Source organism: Ostrinia nubilalis, chromosome 9 (assembly GCF_963855985.1).
Source record: "Ostrinia nubilalis chromosome 9, ilOstNubi1.1, whole genome shotgun sequence".
In the NCBI taxonomy this organism is placed as follows: domain Eukaryota; kingdom Metazoa; phylum Arthropoda; class Insecta; order Lepidoptera; family Crambidae; genus Ostrinia; species Ostrinia nubilalis.
The window spans coordinates 11,190,571-11,208,468 of record NC_087096.1 but is presented as its reverse complement, the minus strand read 5'-3'; the positions used below and the strand labels follow the sequence as shown (position 1 = coordinate 11,208,468).

General features: G+C 35.9%; 2 protein-coding genes across 3 annotated transcripts; both read right to left on the bottom strand.

Annotated features, from left to right (window-relative positions):
* Positions 1–2,393: 2,393 nt before the first annotated feature.
* LOC135075010 (uncharacterized) lies at positions 2,394–7,732 on the bottom strand. The gene is made up of 4 exons (XM_063969382.1): positions 7,580–7,732; positions 4,850–4,970; positions 3,321–3,420; positions 2,394–2,734 (listed from the first exon to the last, which is right to left on the bottom strand). Exons 1-4 carry the CDS (start codon positions 7,619–7,621, stop codon positions 2,617–2,619), a joined length of 381 nt encoding a protein of 126 aa, XP_063825452.1. The 5' UTR covers positions 7,622–7,732; the 3' UTR covers positions 2,394–2,616.
* Positions 7,733–13,020: 5,288 nt separating this feature from the next.
* Positions 13,021–15,471, bottom strand: LOC135075009 (uncharacterized). 2 transcript variants are annotated; one of them, XM_063969381.1, is made up of 4 exons: positions 15,338–15,471; positions 14,793–14,916; positions 13,747–14,003; positions 13,290–13,363 (listed from the first exon to the last, which is right to left on the bottom strand). In XM_063969381.1, exons 1-3 carry the CDS (start codon positions 15,374–15,376, stop codon positions 13,753–13,755), a joined length of 414 nt encoding a protein of 137 aa, XP_063825451.1. In that variant the 5' UTR covers positions 15,377–15,471; the 3' UTR covers positions 13,290–13,363; positions 13,747–13,752. The 2 variants fall into 2 exon arrangements, with proteins under 2 accessions (XP_063825450.1, XP_063825451.1); XM_063969380.1 differs by lacking the exon at positions 13,747–14,003 and having other exon boundaries at positions 13,021–13,363.
* Between the last annotated feature and the right edge of the window lie 2,427 nt (positions 15,472–17,898).

Here is a 17,898-nt window from a genome sequence, read left to right as displayed (position 1 = left end):
TTTTAAAATTATGCACAATTTTATGAATGAATTATGTAGTTAATTAAATGATCTTTAAATATAACTGCACTAGACAAGTTTAACTATCACCATTATTTTTCAAAAAATCAAAATTCGAAAAACTGGCCTAAGTACAACAGGTTCCCCTACTATTCAAGGACTATGATCTAACTTAGCGTAATGTGGTTGTTCTTGATGATCCGGATGGGTTTGCCTTTACACTAATACGCAAAATTTAATAAGACCTTCCTAACTAACTCCTTAAGCATGTTCACTTCTATAAAAGTTAGTGTTAGTCATGCTTTTAATTGCTGTCGACTATCTAAAAATGTGTACATGGAGTGGCAAATGATTTGCGCCAAAAATACTTTTAACAATTATGTTCTAGCAGGATAAATAACAATTTCGTAATAAAAGTCAATCGGATGATCGGCTGTTTACTTTGGCGATGCAAATCACCAACTTTTTTCCGCAGTTTGCTTAAACTTTAGAGTACAAGTTCGCTTATTTATAAATTTTCTAATTGCAATTTTACTCTAAATTGCACTCATATTTTATCACAAAACAAAGACATTCTATAGTAGTTATAGCCTAGATGGTTTAGCTGTTGCTGCCCTGTTTACGGCATATTTCATTTATTTTCATTTCACCAGATTTTTGTGCAGTCAATATCTTTCTATCTTACACTACACTAAGATATGGATCGAATTCCAATTAATACTGATTTCTCATTCCATTACGACAGATTTATAAATAGTTCCATGACGACACGCGATATCATCATTTATTAAATGTTTGACGGCCTAAACTTCCAACTGATAGTGCTTTACGACCATTACTATCTATAAATCTCACAAGGGCATAGTTATTGAGAACCCCTCCCTTACAAAATGAGAAAACTACGCGTTATACTAATAACGTGTAGTTGTATTTCAGTTAACTCAACAATGCAAGGTTTACTTAAAACTAAATAATTAATAGTATTAATAAATTACTAAACATAAATATATGGTAAACATGCACAAGTTCATTGTCAACAAATGACATTGAGATAACATTAACATACTTGTTATAATTTCACTAACGCTCTACATTTTGCAATAGTAGTAACGTAATACGAGTAGAGTCACAAAAATATGCATTTTTGTTCTAAACATCAGGCATTAAGGTTACAAATTGCATATTTGCATCTTATCGATGTAATTCGTAAGTCTGACTAATATTAATGACTTCACTTCATAGTCACAAATAACGCATCCTTGGTGGCTGCCTGATAAGGGAGAGTCTGGTAATTCATTCCATTTTACACATAGTTTTATTTTTGCTAATGTCCATTGTCCATAGTGTATAATAAAAGAAAATTTATATAACTTGCGTTGCATTTGAAAATCATTGGGGGAGGCCATGTTCAGCAGTGGACGTCCTATGGCTGAAATCATGATGGATGATGACAACATAGCATATAACACGTTAGGGTTTAGGAAAAATTAATTAGAACAAGTGACAAAGACATTAAATAGAGGTAGTTTATTCCATGTTTTGAGACAGACAATAACATTAAAGTCATTTATAAAAAAAAACTTAACACTAATATAAATATTAAAAACATACTACAACGTTTTATCTAAATCTAAGAATGTTATAAGCTTAATGTTCATAATTATATTATATGAGCATATGAGTATAAAAATAGATTGAAGCACTTCAAAAAATAATTCCCATCACATTAAACTTTTCGCATTAATTAGTATAGGTATTATGTATTCTGGGGTAATATCGTTTACAAAATAACCGCTTGACAAGCTTTCAGGCACTGTATAGTATTTTAGGTAGGTAAGGTATAAAAGGATAGGATAAGGATAAAATACTTTGAACCTGTTTCACCGCCCCTGATAGCCTGGGAACTTATCTGATAGTCTGTTAAACAATTTTAGTTAAGTTAAAGTAGGTATCAAGTCACCCTTAAGCTGGACTTTCACGGTCATGTAAAATGATCAGTTGAACAAAACACTGACAGTTTACAATTGATTTCTTTTCTTAAGATTTCACACACACATGGTCACTTTTTGGATGTCCGTCAGTTCAACTCATCAGTTTATTGTCAGTGTGTGTTCAGCTTTACCATAGCGTTAAATACCCCAAACTTGATCAGACATTAGTGAAACTGGTCTTAGGGAATGCAACTTCAATACACGTCACAGGCGTGTGTACGTCTCCACCTTCCTCATCAGCCATAGAGAAATTCTAACTATAGTTGTTGCAATTCACGAAGGCGAGTGAGTTTTACATTGTGGTGGCTCGCTACTGTTCGTTTTTCAAAAGTTTTGATAGACACAGTCTCGTGCTAGTTAAAAAATGTATGAAAATTTTAGTTTTTGAACGTTTCCCGCTGTACAATCCGTCATACATTTAATGTCATTTTTTGACGCGCTCACTAGTGAGCGCGTTTGATGTAAACTCGCACTAGGCCCTCTGGTATACACACCAAAGCTCACTCGCCTTCGTGAGTTGCAAGAACTATACGCTACATTCTAAAGCATAATTACAGCTTAATAGTAAAAAAAACTTTATGCTTTGGTTCTGAAGAGGTTCGAACCCGGAGGGTGTATTGACTCCTTATTCACCACGTTGCGTCAACACGGAGTCAATGAGCAGGACCGCCGCGTTGATGATGGCCAAGGAACCCTTGGCTAGGTTGTATTTTCCGATCTCCGATTTAGATTGATCTTGGTATCTGAAGCAAAGAAGTAGGTAATAATGATAAAATTATTCAAAAAACAGATAAGATTTCTTTCTATACATCGAAACCAAATCAATTAACAAACTTTTTATTGCAAAATCATACTAGCAAAGATCTAAATAACTCGATTTTCAAATATAGACTGAAGTGTGTTTTAAGAGGTTGCATCATTGAATTATTGGTTAATGCAGTGGGTAAGTACTTAATTTAATGGGGGTTTGATCCTACATTCTATAAATTTCATTATTGTAAATATTTTAAAATTGAATATCTATCTGTGTTATTGTTGTTAGCAAAATACAGTCTCGTCCTAGTTAAAGGTAGACTGTACGTAAATTTTTTTCTGGTTTCATTTGCTCGCCGGTTCACCTATGTGCTCATTTTGAGGACTTTGCTACTTAACTACGTATGAACTTTTCATATAAGGTTCATGCTTAGGACGCGAAGCTCAAGACCGAACGCGATGGAGGATTGTTGTGGATGCCCTCTGCCCCATCTAGGGACATAGGACCTTACTTAAGTCAAGTAATGCTTAGAACCTCGTTATCAAATGAAGCAATAAATAAAAAAATATGATTACTTGTCGATGACGACGCCACCGCTCGCGAGGAACAGGCACACGCCGACCAGCGAATAGAACATGTCCAGCCTTTTGTGGGTGGGCGACTGCATCAAGTAACCTGGAATTGAAAATATTTGGGCTAAGTAAATAATAAAGAAGAATTTAATAATAAATTAAATAATAAAGAATTTTGAAAGAATTAAGATTTTCTAGTTATTCGCGGACGTTCTTGGTTATGCATGCTGTATTCTGATACAATTTTTTGAACATACATTGAATTGTCCCTCCCCCCTAGCCCCCCTCCTGCAACTTCTGGCACGAAGTCTCCTGCACCTCCCCAACAAACAAAACCTCCTAGTTTTGCAACCCACACTTCAATTAATTACCCCCCTAGTCTCCCTCCCTCCCCCCCTCCCTCCTTAACTTGTGGTACGAAGTCTTCTGCACCTCCCCAACATGCAAAACCTAGTTTACCTCCACTTCAATTGAATGCTCCCCCCCCCTAGCCTCCCCCCTCCTGAAACTTGTGGTACGAAGTCTCCTGCACCTCCCTAACATGCCCACTTCAATTGAATGCCCCCCCCCCCTAGCTTCCCCCCCCCTCCTGAAACTTGTGGTACGAAGTCTCCTGCACCTCCCCCACATGCAAAACCTCCTAGTTTTGCAACCCCTACTTTAATTGAATTGCCCCCCCCCCCCATCCCCCCTCCTGAAACTTCTGGTACGAAGTCTCCTGCACCTCCCCAACAAACAAAACCTCCTAGTTTTGCAACCCCCACTTCAATTGAATGGTCCCCCCTAGCCTCCCCCCCTTCCTGAAACTTATGGTACGAAGTCTCCTGCACCTCCTCAACATGCGAAACCTCCTAGTTTTGCAACCCCCACTTTGATTGAATTGACACCCCCCCCCCCCCCCATAGCCCCCGTTCTGAAACTTGTGGTACGTAGTCTCCTGCACCTCCCCAACATGCAAAACCACCTAGTTTTGCAACCCCAACTTCAACTGAATTGCCCCGCCCCAATTAGCCCCCCTCGTGAAACTTCTGGTACACCTCCTCAACATTCAAAACCTCATACTTTGCAACCCCCCCCCTTTTAATGAACTGCTGAAACTTCTCGTACGAAGTCTCCTGCATCTCCCCAACATGCAAAACCTAGTTTTGCAAACTCCACTTCAATTGAATTGCATTGAAAAAAAAATTTGGTTATGATTTTTTAATAATTAATTTTTAATAATTTAATTTTAATTATTAATTAATTTTTAATAATTAATCAGATTAACTTTTTGCCAACCCTGGCACAGACGACAACACAGCGATGCAATTTTGCAACAATCGTCTGACGTGCTGTTGACTAAACTTTGGAATAAACTTGACCCTCACTGGTTGAATTATTATTATTGACGGTCAAGCTTAGGATCTACAGCTCGTAGAGGCTACACAGGACTTGAAAAAAATAGATGCGAGTGTGCATCTCTGTTTAAAAAAATATTTATGGCCCCGCCTGCCACGAGTCTTTGCGCCGAGTATAGTAACATAGAATATTACCTGAGGCAACCCCAGATAAGATGATGAGGAAGCCGACGAAGGTGCCGGTGACCAGCATACCGATCTCAGGTTCGACGTTGTAGCTCTGGTAGTGGAGTCCCACGCAGGTGCATGTGAGCGCCTGAAAGTGAAGAAAATGTCACGATTTAACAACATTGCTCTGTTTTACTGTTTACAATATACAAGGATACAAGGACTATACATGGTGACTTTGCAATCAGTATCGAAATTTTTAGAAGCGACTCAGAATCAGTAATTTAATCGATATACGTAAAAAAAGCTTTTTTTTTTCATATTTCATTATTAAATTTCTATCAGCTGCGCGCGGTTTCAAAATTCACACGGTTAATTTACATCGTTCATAGAAAAATACGCACACAGATAACTGTAAAGCTTAATAGACATAAAAGTGCGCGAAAATAAGCCTTATCCTTTAAAACTTAAGATATGGATACACGCGACTTAGATTTTTCAAAATTATTTTTGGGAAAACTACCACGATTAAAAATAATAAAGGTACAGTTGCATTGTTAAATTATTCTATAGAGCTTATTAAAAATGTTGGATACTGATTGCAAAGTCACCCTGTATAGTAAACAACATTAATTGCAAAATAAATGATGGCAGGGGTATGAACTTGGACTGACTGTACCTACTGTCATCTGCGTCTCGCCAAATAATACGCATAAAATAAATATTTTTTTACAAGACATTGCAGAGAACTTTACAATTTCTGTATTTATTTATTAATTGAGGACATTCTATTTTATAGGTTTTAATTCCCTCAAAGCTTCGTTTCTTCGCCATAAATTTTGATAAAATTAAAGTTCATGGACTAATGTCCTAAGGAGCTTTATTGATAAAATCGAAGCTAAAAGTTTGCGATATTAGCAATACTAATGCCCGTTTTCACCATCAATCCCTAATTTTTAAGTGACCCCTTTGGTAACAAATAACAGGAATTTTGTTTACATAGGGGTCACTTAAAAATTAGGGATTGATGGTGAAAACGGGCATAAGAATACTATTTGTAACAAAGGCCTAAGAAAGTGTAAAGTTTGTATTCTGCTCTAACAATTTTTTTGTCGTATAGGTACTATGCACTAAACATTCGTCGTATCGTTCAAACTGTACTGGCTATTAAGGGAGTAGAAGCAGCCGCGATCTAGATACGTCGCAATCGTCTAGAAGGCAGACAGAGGTTAATACGGTAACCTTCAGGTGAGACTAGCGGGCATTGGGGGACCCACATTGCATTACCCCGTCTGGAGGGCAGTGCACTTGTACTGAATCGTGACCTCTTGAAGGTAGTAGGGCCGGCTGAAGCTGAACTGATTTTTGGCGAGACGAGAATTTAGTGAAAATCAAAAATATTTTATTAAATTTTGACCACTAGTGGCACTTAAATGATCTATGTAAAAAAATAAGTAGCTTTTTATGAAAGATCACTCAATACAATTTAAAAATATTACCTATTTCTTTATGAGTAAGCAATATTAAAATATACAAGGTGTGTGACAAGTGAGAAACATACCTGTCGATTTCACTCCCATGTATGTTCTACGATTTTTCGTAGTTTAGAAGCTATCATTAATTTTGTGACTTTTTAAAATTTCATGACCTAGTAGGCTTTAATTATTTTTTTCCGTGACGACTTTTCTCTAATTTTTTTTTAACAGAATTGCTAATAAGAATATTGATTTAATGACAACATTGGAGATTAGACTAAGTAATTATCAACATGGAAATATCGTAAAAAATATTGATCTAAAAATACGTATGACACACTGAATGAAACAACAAACATCACGGCATGTTGACCCTATTATGCACCACCGGCATTCGTCATATGTTGACAACACTTACTCGTAAATGGGTAGGAAACGTTTACCGAATGCTGGTTGTTGTTGTTACTTCTTAGGTGAATCAATGACAAAAATATTTACATAGGGCCAATCAATAATTCCGGTCATGACTAATATTTCTCAGTTTGGACCTAAGGTTACCTGGAGGAGAATGCCGAATGGCATTAAGTTCACCTTATGTACCGTGGTTTATGTGCATAAAAGTTTTAAGTAAATAAATATTTTTGGTGGATAAAAATTGCTTTTGATTTCTTGATATTATTCACTAGAAATTTATGAAAAAGAATTTTGAAAATCATACAAATCATTCAAAAAACTATACTAAACATGAAACCATAATGAACGACAGACCATAGATCGGTCAACATAAAACAAAGACCGATACGCAGTTGCGCGAATCGATCAAGCGTATTCAGTTTCCACTATAAAAATATTAAATATTGTCTGTCTGTGAGGGGTCCCATAAGTACATAGTTTCGAATGACGCTGTAGCGATGAACGCTGTTGCGAATTTTTTTTACGTACGGAACCCGTCTATGTGCTATCTGATTATTATGATTGTTTTTCACACGTCGTAGAAGTAATAATCGTTACTATTTTCGCTCTTAGTATTTTTAAAAACATGCCTTTATTTATCAAAGATTCAATAGATAATAAATAAATTAAAACAACACACATAAAATGCTGAAATAGGTACTGCGTGTTTCCAAAACAAGTAATGGGCGCGGCGGTTAAAAGTATGAAAAGTAAAGAAGGTCCTTCCAGAAATCCAGACCGATTGCGACGTAATACAAGTGGTTTTTACTACAAAATATACGAAACCCGGCCTGGCCGGTTAGAATGTTTTTAAAGAAAAAAAACTCACCAGCTCAAGGAATTTGACGATGGACATTCTGTTGATATACATCTTGGTGTTCTTGATTCAAATTCAAACGTAGAATTGTTTGTTTACAACTTTCAGGAGCTGCGACGTGCGTGTAACCCGACGTTTACAGTAAGACAGGCTGACGCCACTCTATAAAATTATACTCCGTATAAGTTAGGTTGACGTTTGTTACCAATATTGCAACAAAACATACAATCCTACAAAAATAAAAAGTATCCACACTGATTCGTACCAAATAAGATTAACATTTTAATTTGGTCGCATTATACGTCGAATTTACTATTGTTAAGTTGGTATTCTTGCAATATGTCAATTAGGTGTAAATCTGGGGCGTGAGAGTCAGTGGAGTGAGGGAAATGTACCTAATATGGCTGGCACATTTTCAGCCAGATTGGAGCATAAATAGGTTTGTAAATTGGAATGTTTACATCATAAAATATGTTAGTAGCACGCAAATTATACTGTGTCTACTTGGTTAAATTAGTCAATGAACATATACATCTCATAAATATTAAGAAAGTGTTGCATAATAGAGTAGTTCCCATGGATAATTTTTACTGATATTTCCGATAAATTTTTTCAGCCTGACATAATTTACATGATTATTATGTCGAATTGCGATCTAAAATGACTTATACCAAATACTAATAATGTCCGATTTGCAGTATTCTAATTTTTTAACCATAAATTACTGATTTAAGTTTTTGTTTTTGCAGCCTCCAAAAGACCAAAAATAGACCCAATCGACAGCCTGAAAATGAGGGTTTTCGCGATTGAAGGATCCGCCAGATGGCGATACGTGGACGCGGGGTCCAGATGCTGCGTGATTGGTTATTTTTGACATATGTCAAAATCCACCAATCACGCAGCGGTCGGACCCCACGTCCGCGTCCCGCCATCTGGCGGATTTTTCATTGAAGGAAAAGTGCCTATTCCTACCAAAATAGTTAAATTTCATTAAACAATCTTGACTAATATCCTCTTACTAGTTTTTGCCCGCGACTCCACTCGCGTGAAATTTAGTTGTCACAAATCGTCATGAATTATGGCCTAAAATATGTTATTTTGTGTTATAAACATCAGTAAAGTTTCATTAAAATCCGTTCAGTAGTTTTTGCGTGAAAGAGTAACAAACATGTTAACATCCGGACATCCATACAAACTTTCGCATTTAATTTTATAATATTAGTAAGATTTATTTTAAAAAAGTACGCAATATACATTGACAGCGTCAGGAGAGAAATTTCAGATCACATAAAATATTATTTCTGAGTTATTAACTTATTTTGTTGCTGTTTAGTTAAATTGCCTGCTTTTATCATCAGAGTCTATTAAACATTTTGACGAAATAGTGTAATTTTTATCGATACCGAACATATCAAATCAAATTCCGATACATCGAATTTGATTTGATATGTTCGGTATCGATAAATTGATGTTCAAATCGATATCAACTTCGATATATTGATTGATGTTCAAGTGGGTAGGTACGGTACCTCACTATATTTCTGTCATGTTAGTACGCTTGAATTTCTTCATTAGGTTGGTGGAAAACGTTAACCTAACTTTGAAAACTGCTAGTTAGAGAGTGCCGACTCTTAATATTACGTGTTCTGAGCTGTGAGACTGCGCGGCCGACCCTCCCTGTCTGCTGAATGAGAATGAAATTATACTCACGGTGGCCATGCGTTTGCATGACGGAGTTTTTACAACTAGTGCGTACTATTCAAGAACTATGATCATTGATCAATTTGTGGTTGAAGGTACTTGATGGTTCGGGTGGGTTTGCTTTTATACCAACATGCAAAATTTACTTCTAATAATAAGAACTTCCTAACAAACTCCTTATGCATGTTCACTTCTATAAAAAGTTAGTGTTAGTCACGCTCTAAATTGCCGTCGTCAATGTAAAAATGTGAACATGGGGTGGCAAATGATTCAATTGCCAAAAATACTTTTAATTGAGTACCTACCTAGTTTAAATAACAATTTCGTGATAAAAGTTTTTGATCGGCTGTTTATTTTTAGAATGCGAATCACTGACTTTATTTCTCAGTTTCTTCAAACGTTAGATGGTTTACGGCTATTACTTACCTATATCCTCACAAGGGCACAATTATTGGGAACCCCTCCCTTACAAAATGAAAAAAACTACGGGTTATAGGTACAGTCGAGTTCATAAATATATTGGCAGTGCCCAATGTTTAAAAATATTGTAGAGCAGTAACGCAGTCAATATTGCACTACCGCAACATGTTGATGAACAGTTTATATGATTACCTACATTTTATTGATGTTTGAGTTTATATGTGTGATCGTTAAAACGCTTACAATATTTTGAATCATTGGCACTGCCAATATATTTATTAACTCAACTGTACTAGTAACGTGTAGTGATAGGTACTAATTTTGAGTTTCACCAACTGGACACACGTGACCCGATTTTAATATTCAGGAACTATCCTGTTCACAGTGTGACTTATTGATATTCATAATGCAAGGTTTCATAATTATAAACTAAAAATCTGAACGCAACATACATAATAATAAAACTTTACGAGAGTACGGACCAAGAGTCTGTAGACAGAAAAACTGAAAACTGTTATTGATATTAATTAATTACTATTGATCCTGTTAACAATCAGACTATTCGTATTCAGTTAACAATGCAAGGTTCAATTAGAAACTTGGAAGAGCAGTCGCCCGGCAAGTGAAAGGTCGTGGGTTCGATTCCTGCCTTAGGCAGTTCGTTTTTTTCAAGTTGTTTATTTAAAATTTAGTAACTGAAAAATAATTAATATTCATAAGCTACTAAACAAAAGCGCTAATATTTGGTAAACACGCACACAAGTTCATTGCCATCAAATAACATTGAAATAACATTAACACACTTGTTATTTCACTAACGCTCTACATTTTGCAAACCACGTAGAGTCACAAAAATCATTTTTGTTCTAAACATCAGGCAGTAAGGTCTCAAATTGCATATTTGCATCATATCGATGTAATTCGCAAGTACTATATCGTCTAAGTTCTGACTAATGTATGACTTCACTGCACATTCACAAATAACGCATCCTTGGCGGTCGCCTGTTAATACTAGCTAGTTGACTAATAAAAATTTTATAGTTTTCGTTTAACACGCACGGGCACTCGTTATCTATTTGTGAGTTGAGACACAAACTCAGAGGTGTACACAGTCATACTGAATGATAGGTGACTGCTTTTGATGTTTGAGATTCTTGCGCTGCTTCTTCCCATCACTGACCCATTTATTGTCCCGAAGCAGTGGTAGGGTTAAATTAGTACTAACTGGAACGTGTAAAAGTGCTCTCTAAGCCTTATTGCAGAAAATGAATGACTTTTTATTACTTTCATACTATTCCCAATATCAAATGGCATTTTTTTAATTGACGTTATTTAAAACTAGCTTTTGCCCGCTGTTTCACCCGCGCGGGTGACCCGCGTGAAATTTAGCTTGTCACAGATCGTCATAAATTATAGCCTATACGTTATTCTGGGTTATAAACAATAATACTGTAAAGTTTCATCAAAATCCGTTTAACAGTTTTTGCGTGAAAGAGTAACAAACATCCAGACATCCAAACTTTCGCATTTATAATATTAGTAGGATTTTAAATGTTTTAACTGCGAAAATGACATCAGATCCCAAAAGACCTTGTAATCCTTACATTGTGTTTAAGTGTCAACAGTTCCTTAAAGTGCCGATTACGCAACACTTAAAACAATGTGTCCTTCACAGTTCAATTAAAGCCTCCAACAGTTTAATCAGCTTGTTTATCTGGTAATTATCACTCGGAAATGATGACTCTATTCTAATCGTTTTAAGTTTACTTAGTAGGTAGCTAAGAGGTGGGCAGCTAATAGAAAAATAACAGAACAGTTAAAATTGTATTTAGTGTATAATATGAAGGTATGTATTAAAAAAAAAGTATTTAAGTATGTTTATATCCGTTGTCTAGTACCTATAGTACAAGCTTTGCTTAGTTTGGGTCTAGAGGCGCAGTGTAAAATGTCCAAGGATATTTATTATTATTATAACCATTTTCAAGACTCTCAGGACATAGGGTTTTTCTTATGAAACAATTACAAATCCACATTAAAAGCCTTAAGAAATCATTTTTTTTTTAAAGAAAGATGACGACTGAGCCACACAATTTATATTTTTTCAGTAATGAATTTCAGCATTCCGGAAAATTAGTCTTTTATCTCTATCTAATTACTAGCATTTTATTGATAAGGTACCATTTTACACTGAAAAAGATAACAATCATAAGTAGGTACTTACTCCGAAACTTTCCAGAGCTTTGTAGAGTTAACACTGCCATCTAGTGGAGCTTCGATAACTCGTTAGATAGAGATCATGTTGCTTTCCACAGCACAGAACCTGCCCACGATTGAGCCACGAAATTCAAATGGAATCCGAGAGATAGAGCTAACTCAAAAAAATTGTGTATTTATTAATGAGGGAATTATTTTAAAATAATTGGGTGGTTTACCCTACGCGAAAATAAACCTTAACCTTTAAAAATTAATTAAGATGTTAAAAAACCTGCCTGTATAACTAGTGTCCAAAAATCCAAGTGAGATGTATTCCCATTCCAACTGTTCATTGCCAATGTCAGAGCGCTGAACGATTGCTTATTTTCATTGTAACCGCAGTGCAGCATTTCAGATTAGACTGTTTAAAACACATTATTAAACAAATTCCAATACATACACATTTTGTCTTGTGAGAACAAACGATACTAGCCATGTGCGATTTAAGCATTTCTATTTTGTAATTCAGCTTGTCTTTATTTAAAACATCTTCAGGCAAGAATAAAAGTTTTCAGTAATGTCGGCCGTTTGGTGTAGTGGTTCGGAACGGACTACTATTCCGGAGGTAGCGGGTTCGATTCCCGCACAGTACAAACATTTGTGTGCATGAACATATTTGTTTGTATTGGACTGGATGTTTTCTATGTATAATAAGTATGTATTTACAAAAAAAAGTATTTAAGTATGTTTATATCCGTTGTCTAGTACCCATAGTACAAGCTTTGCTTAGTTTGGGACTAGAAGCGCAGTGTAAAATGTCTAAGGATATTTATTTATTATTATTATTTATTTATTTACTTTCAATGTTCATTCTGATTGTATTGTTTACCGCCCTGTTTACTATTTTGACACCTGCACTACAATGTCCAGTTACTTACCAGCAGCACTATGAAATTATATCATTAGAACTCTACTCAACCTGAAAGTAATGTAGGTACGTTACAGAAGTATTTCCTCTAGTTCTCCCAGCTGTAACTTCTGTGTAGCTGTTAGGATCTACAGTTTGACCGCCAAAACCTAACCAGTGAAAGCCAAGTTTGTTTCAGAATGTGTTCTATCATTAAAATGAAAAGGAAATGTATGAAATATGTCACTTTTATTTCAATGTCACTGAATTAGAACAACATTAGAACAGTTTATGTGCAAATCACGAACACGTAGTGACCGGTTTCTTAGGCTTAGTCCTCGTGCTGGTATCATCCTTGTGAGCAGAACAAGCCGCAAGCAGAGCATCTATGGTGAGTAAAGCAGCGGTGGCCAGCGAGCAAACAGCTGTAGCTTGCGCGTGGTTCCGGCGCAGGCAGTGCGGGATATCTTTCCAGGAGCGGAGCGTGAGCGCGCCGCACGCGCCGAATAGAAGCCCGCCGGAGGCAGACCACCACGCGTCTATGTACGCGTCTGCTGCTGCTGACACCGCCTCGCCTGGAATAAGGTTCATCATAAGCTCATCATCATCACTGCACTGTAGAGCATGACTCCGGAAGGTTGATGCTAGATCATCAACATCAGGCCGTATAGCTTACATTGCAGGAGCATGTAGATACGTCTCTAATTGCTTGAGCTGTAGGGTTTGACCTACATTCTGGCCCTAATGTCAAAGCTATATTTATGTTACAGTTGCGAACTGTAAAAATAAATAGATAGATGAAATCCACGATGTTCAGACCATCAAGGAGGAATATTTTTTCAAGACATCAATTTACATAAGAAGTCGCACTTATACATCTTGAGTAGGTACGATAACTAATGCGTCAATTGACACAATGAAGTTGGAAGATATTCTTGAAAATCCATTAAGCACCAACCTGATATCACACGCTCTCCTCATCAAACTCCTCCGAATCCAGGTACGCCAGACTCAAATCGAACAGCATGATGAAGGCGTTGGTAATAGCCAAGGATCCAGCAATCATGGCTGCAGTATGGTCACCAGTCCGAGGGTAAGCAGCCGGCTTGACCCTTGAGGAGAGCACCAGCCCCCCGCTAACTGTGAAGAGACCGATGCCCAGGATCCCAAAGTACATGTCTTGAACCAGGTCCAAGGGCGCGAATATCATCTCTCCTAAAATCGTTTCATATGGTTAGAATAAGAAACTTTAACTTACCAAATAAGACTACTCCTGCATTATTTTTTCATCGCAATCAAAATAATTATGAAGGTCCTTTAAAATACCCATTTGTATAAGTGCGGCTTCCATCTAAACTGATAAGTGGCTTTAATGCAAAAATTAAAAGCGAAAATAGTATTTAACATGTTGCAATACAATGTGAAAGGTATAAACTATGCCAACATTGTAAGTGCATTACCTACATTAAGCTTGAAAGTAACTCTGACCACCATGTGTTCGCTAGCAAAAGGTTAAAAGGTGATGCGACGGAGATAAGTAACACAGCCCAACTTGCCTTAAGTAAATAGATATTTTCTCAGTGAAGCGTGATAACATCCTAGTAAACCAAATTCCACGCCGCAGGCAAAAGCTAGTTGTAATTTAATTAAGAAACATTCCTTCGAAACGTGTGGGATTAAAACATGCAAACGATTTCACGCATTTCGTCTTTACAAACCCAATTACAAGGAAACTCGAGTTGTGCTCATCCCTCGGGAAAGTGTTTTAACGATGTAAATCCTAATAAAATAACAGACAAAGCACTCCGATTTAGATAAGTAAGTCACGATTTTGTTAATCCTCCATTTGAAGATTTGATTACATTTTTTTATTCCTTAGATGCTGGTAGAATTGAAAGCAGTCTCATCAGTCAAGTCAAGTAGATTAAAGTGCCTAAACCTTTATAACCACCACTTGAGCCACCTTGAAACCTTCATTTAACATATTATTTAAAATTATCTTACCTATGATTTCTCCAGATAAAACGACGACGTAGCCAATGTAGGTTCCGGAACAAAGCATGAGTGTAGGCACGTCTGTGAGGTCATAGCTGTAGTGGTGGAGAACCAGGCAGGACACTGCCAGCATCTGAAACAGGACCAGCAAAATATAGATCGGATTCAGTGGCCTATAGTAGAAAAGTTTCACCATTGAGGTAATCACTGTAGTGGAACTACCATTAAACAAAAATTACACCGATGTGTCTTTTTAATTGAGGTTAATGGATTACCAGGTAACTCTTCTATAAGACCAGGGAGAGGCTAAAGATTTGGAGTGAATCGACTACCAGGCTCTGTCAACTTGGTATATTAGTATGAGTTAGAAATACTCATTCAATTGTGAAGAAAGGCAGCCGTGTGGGAGTTACCTTACTAAGGGTTTACTCCCACACTACCCTACAACCCAAAAGATCTACCAAAGTAGAACATTGCTATAATGAACAGGAAATACTTATCTAGTCACATATTTTACTCATTTTATGATTAATGGGTAACACGAATATACTCACTAATTCAAAGAATTTGATTACACACGTCGGTATTAACATTTTCACAAGATTTATATGAATCACAAATGAATTATGAAGAATTTACATTAACAAAGCTGCATTACAATAAAATAACAAATTGCCCAAATCTGACAGCTCAGAACTGTGACACTAATTTTTTTAACGGAATTTCGAAGTCAAATTGTGATTTATTGACTAAGCAAAAAGTTTTCTCCTAAAAGATTCGTATTAATTTAATATTGCCTCAATCAAATGGTTTAGCCGGAGGTTTGGTTTGGGAACCTTAGCACAGAGGCGGCGTTAAGCGTGGGCGATGTGGGCCACCGCCTACGGCCTCGCGGTACAAGGGGCCTCGCGACTCAAAAATGTTTAAAGCGAGAATAAAACAAAAATAAGCCGTAATGGGTGCGACTCTGGATGGGTGTGACTCTGCAAAGTATATTATTTGTTATGGATGTGATTCTGGTTTGGTGGCATCTTGCCTAATGGCAAATCGCAAAAACTTCCCGATTAATCGGGACTATACGATGTTTACAGTTGATTTTCCAGAATACTAAGCTGGATTACGATACCATAATTAAGGAATTTAGTAACGTTAAAGGTCATTCCATCGTTTCGGGTGTTACGTTCGTAAACACATATTCAACAATTTCTTGTTTAAGTAAATAATAAAGTTTGTACAGCTTAGAATGTAGGATAACGAAAATATGAGTCGAAAAGTGTGCGTTTCGGGCCGGAATCATACCTAAAACTTACAGGACTTCTAAAGTATGAAATTTACAAACCATGTAACATACAATCACTGTTATATAAAACGTTTTACTATTTTTTTATAAATTTTTTCTTTGTTTCGGGTGTTACAATGGTTTTGTTTCGGGTGTTACGAGTACGAAAATTCAACGCGTTTTATCGATAAAATCGGTGTTTTATTAGTCTCTAGGTACTACAAAATAAGGAGTACAACAAATAAACACAAATAGAGCGAATTCTGGTTTGAAATTACGAAGCAGCTTTTTTTTTTAAATATACAAAGTTCAAGTTTAATTTTTCCTCAGCATACAGCTTTTTCTATTGTTTTTGGCTTGAAATAGCATTACTTTAATTTCTAATTACGATATTTATTGGAAATGTCGAACATCGAGGCTTTTTAACAATACCTTAATTTTAGTGTTAAGTCGACATTTCAAAAAAGTCTTAAATAGAAAAATATGACTCCTTTTCCGAAGCCAGCGCTAGTGGGAGGTCGAAGGAGCCTCACAGTAATACTTTTTGACTTCTCCAAGTAAATATACGCATTATCGACACATAAATAAAAATGTGATACCCGAAACGTTACGGGTGTTACAGTTTTTAATCAAGAAAAAAACATACTAAATTAGTATCAAGCTCAGATATTAATTAGTATTTGAAATCATTACTACCAGGACCTTACTTTTACCAAATATTGTTACCCTAATCCATGTGTAAGGTACAATAATAAAACAAATACCTGTTTTTTTGTTTCGGGTGTTACATCGCCGAAGTAACAAGAAAACACACTTAAAACTTGATGATTATCAATTTTTTTGGGACTATGACGCTATCTACCAATACTATGATAAATACCCTCAAATCATATTTTATAGTGGCAAAACAGTTCATATATTGATAGTTTTTTTAAATCGTATTACCAATAATAAGAGAGAAAATGATCATTCAAACAGTTGACTTAAGTATAGACTTTGAAGACTAATAACTTAAAAATTACTTGTTTCTTCCAGATTTTTTTGTTGCACATTATAATTTGGAATGTTTACTTTCAAAATTCATCAGATTTAATGCGAAAAGAACATATTTAGTTTTTCACCCTCGGTAACATTTGTCATGGAATGACCCTAAAAGCAGGCAATTTCTGTTCCTTTAATAAAGAAATCTAATGTTTTTTAAGATACACTTTAAGAAATGTATATCTCCACCTTTATATTAACGATTTGTAATTTTTCATTTAATACTTATTAATCTAATTTGTATTTTTATGAATAAAAACTTGGCAGTGTTAATTGTTTTGTTTGTTTTTATTATTTTATAAAATCCGTCTTCAGGTCGCCATAGAACAGGGCCTCGCGAAATCTGTCTTGCCCACATCAAATTTAGTTGTTGCCCCGCCACTGCCTTAGCATGGACTTCAACTGGGGTTTTTCTGCATCAATTCACTGTGTCACTCATAAATGGTTCCCAATTTGTTTGAAACTTGCAAGCTAGATACATTTTGCCTGTGCTAATGTGCTTAGAAAGTTTAGATCTTCGTAGGATTTTGGAAGAAATACAATAGAACAAAATAGAAACGAGGACGAAGGGTAGAAAATCAAACAATAACAATATTGTCGCTGAACAAAACTACAACACTATTGAATGACTTAAAATTGGTTTTAAATCTCAAGGCGGTTTCGTGGTAAGAATCGCCTTTTACTTTCGATAACTAAATAATCTGAATATTCACGGAACAATGGAATGGAAGTTATTGAACTTTTCGGGTTTGAACTTTAATCTCGTAAAATTTTTAAATAAATTGAGAAATCATA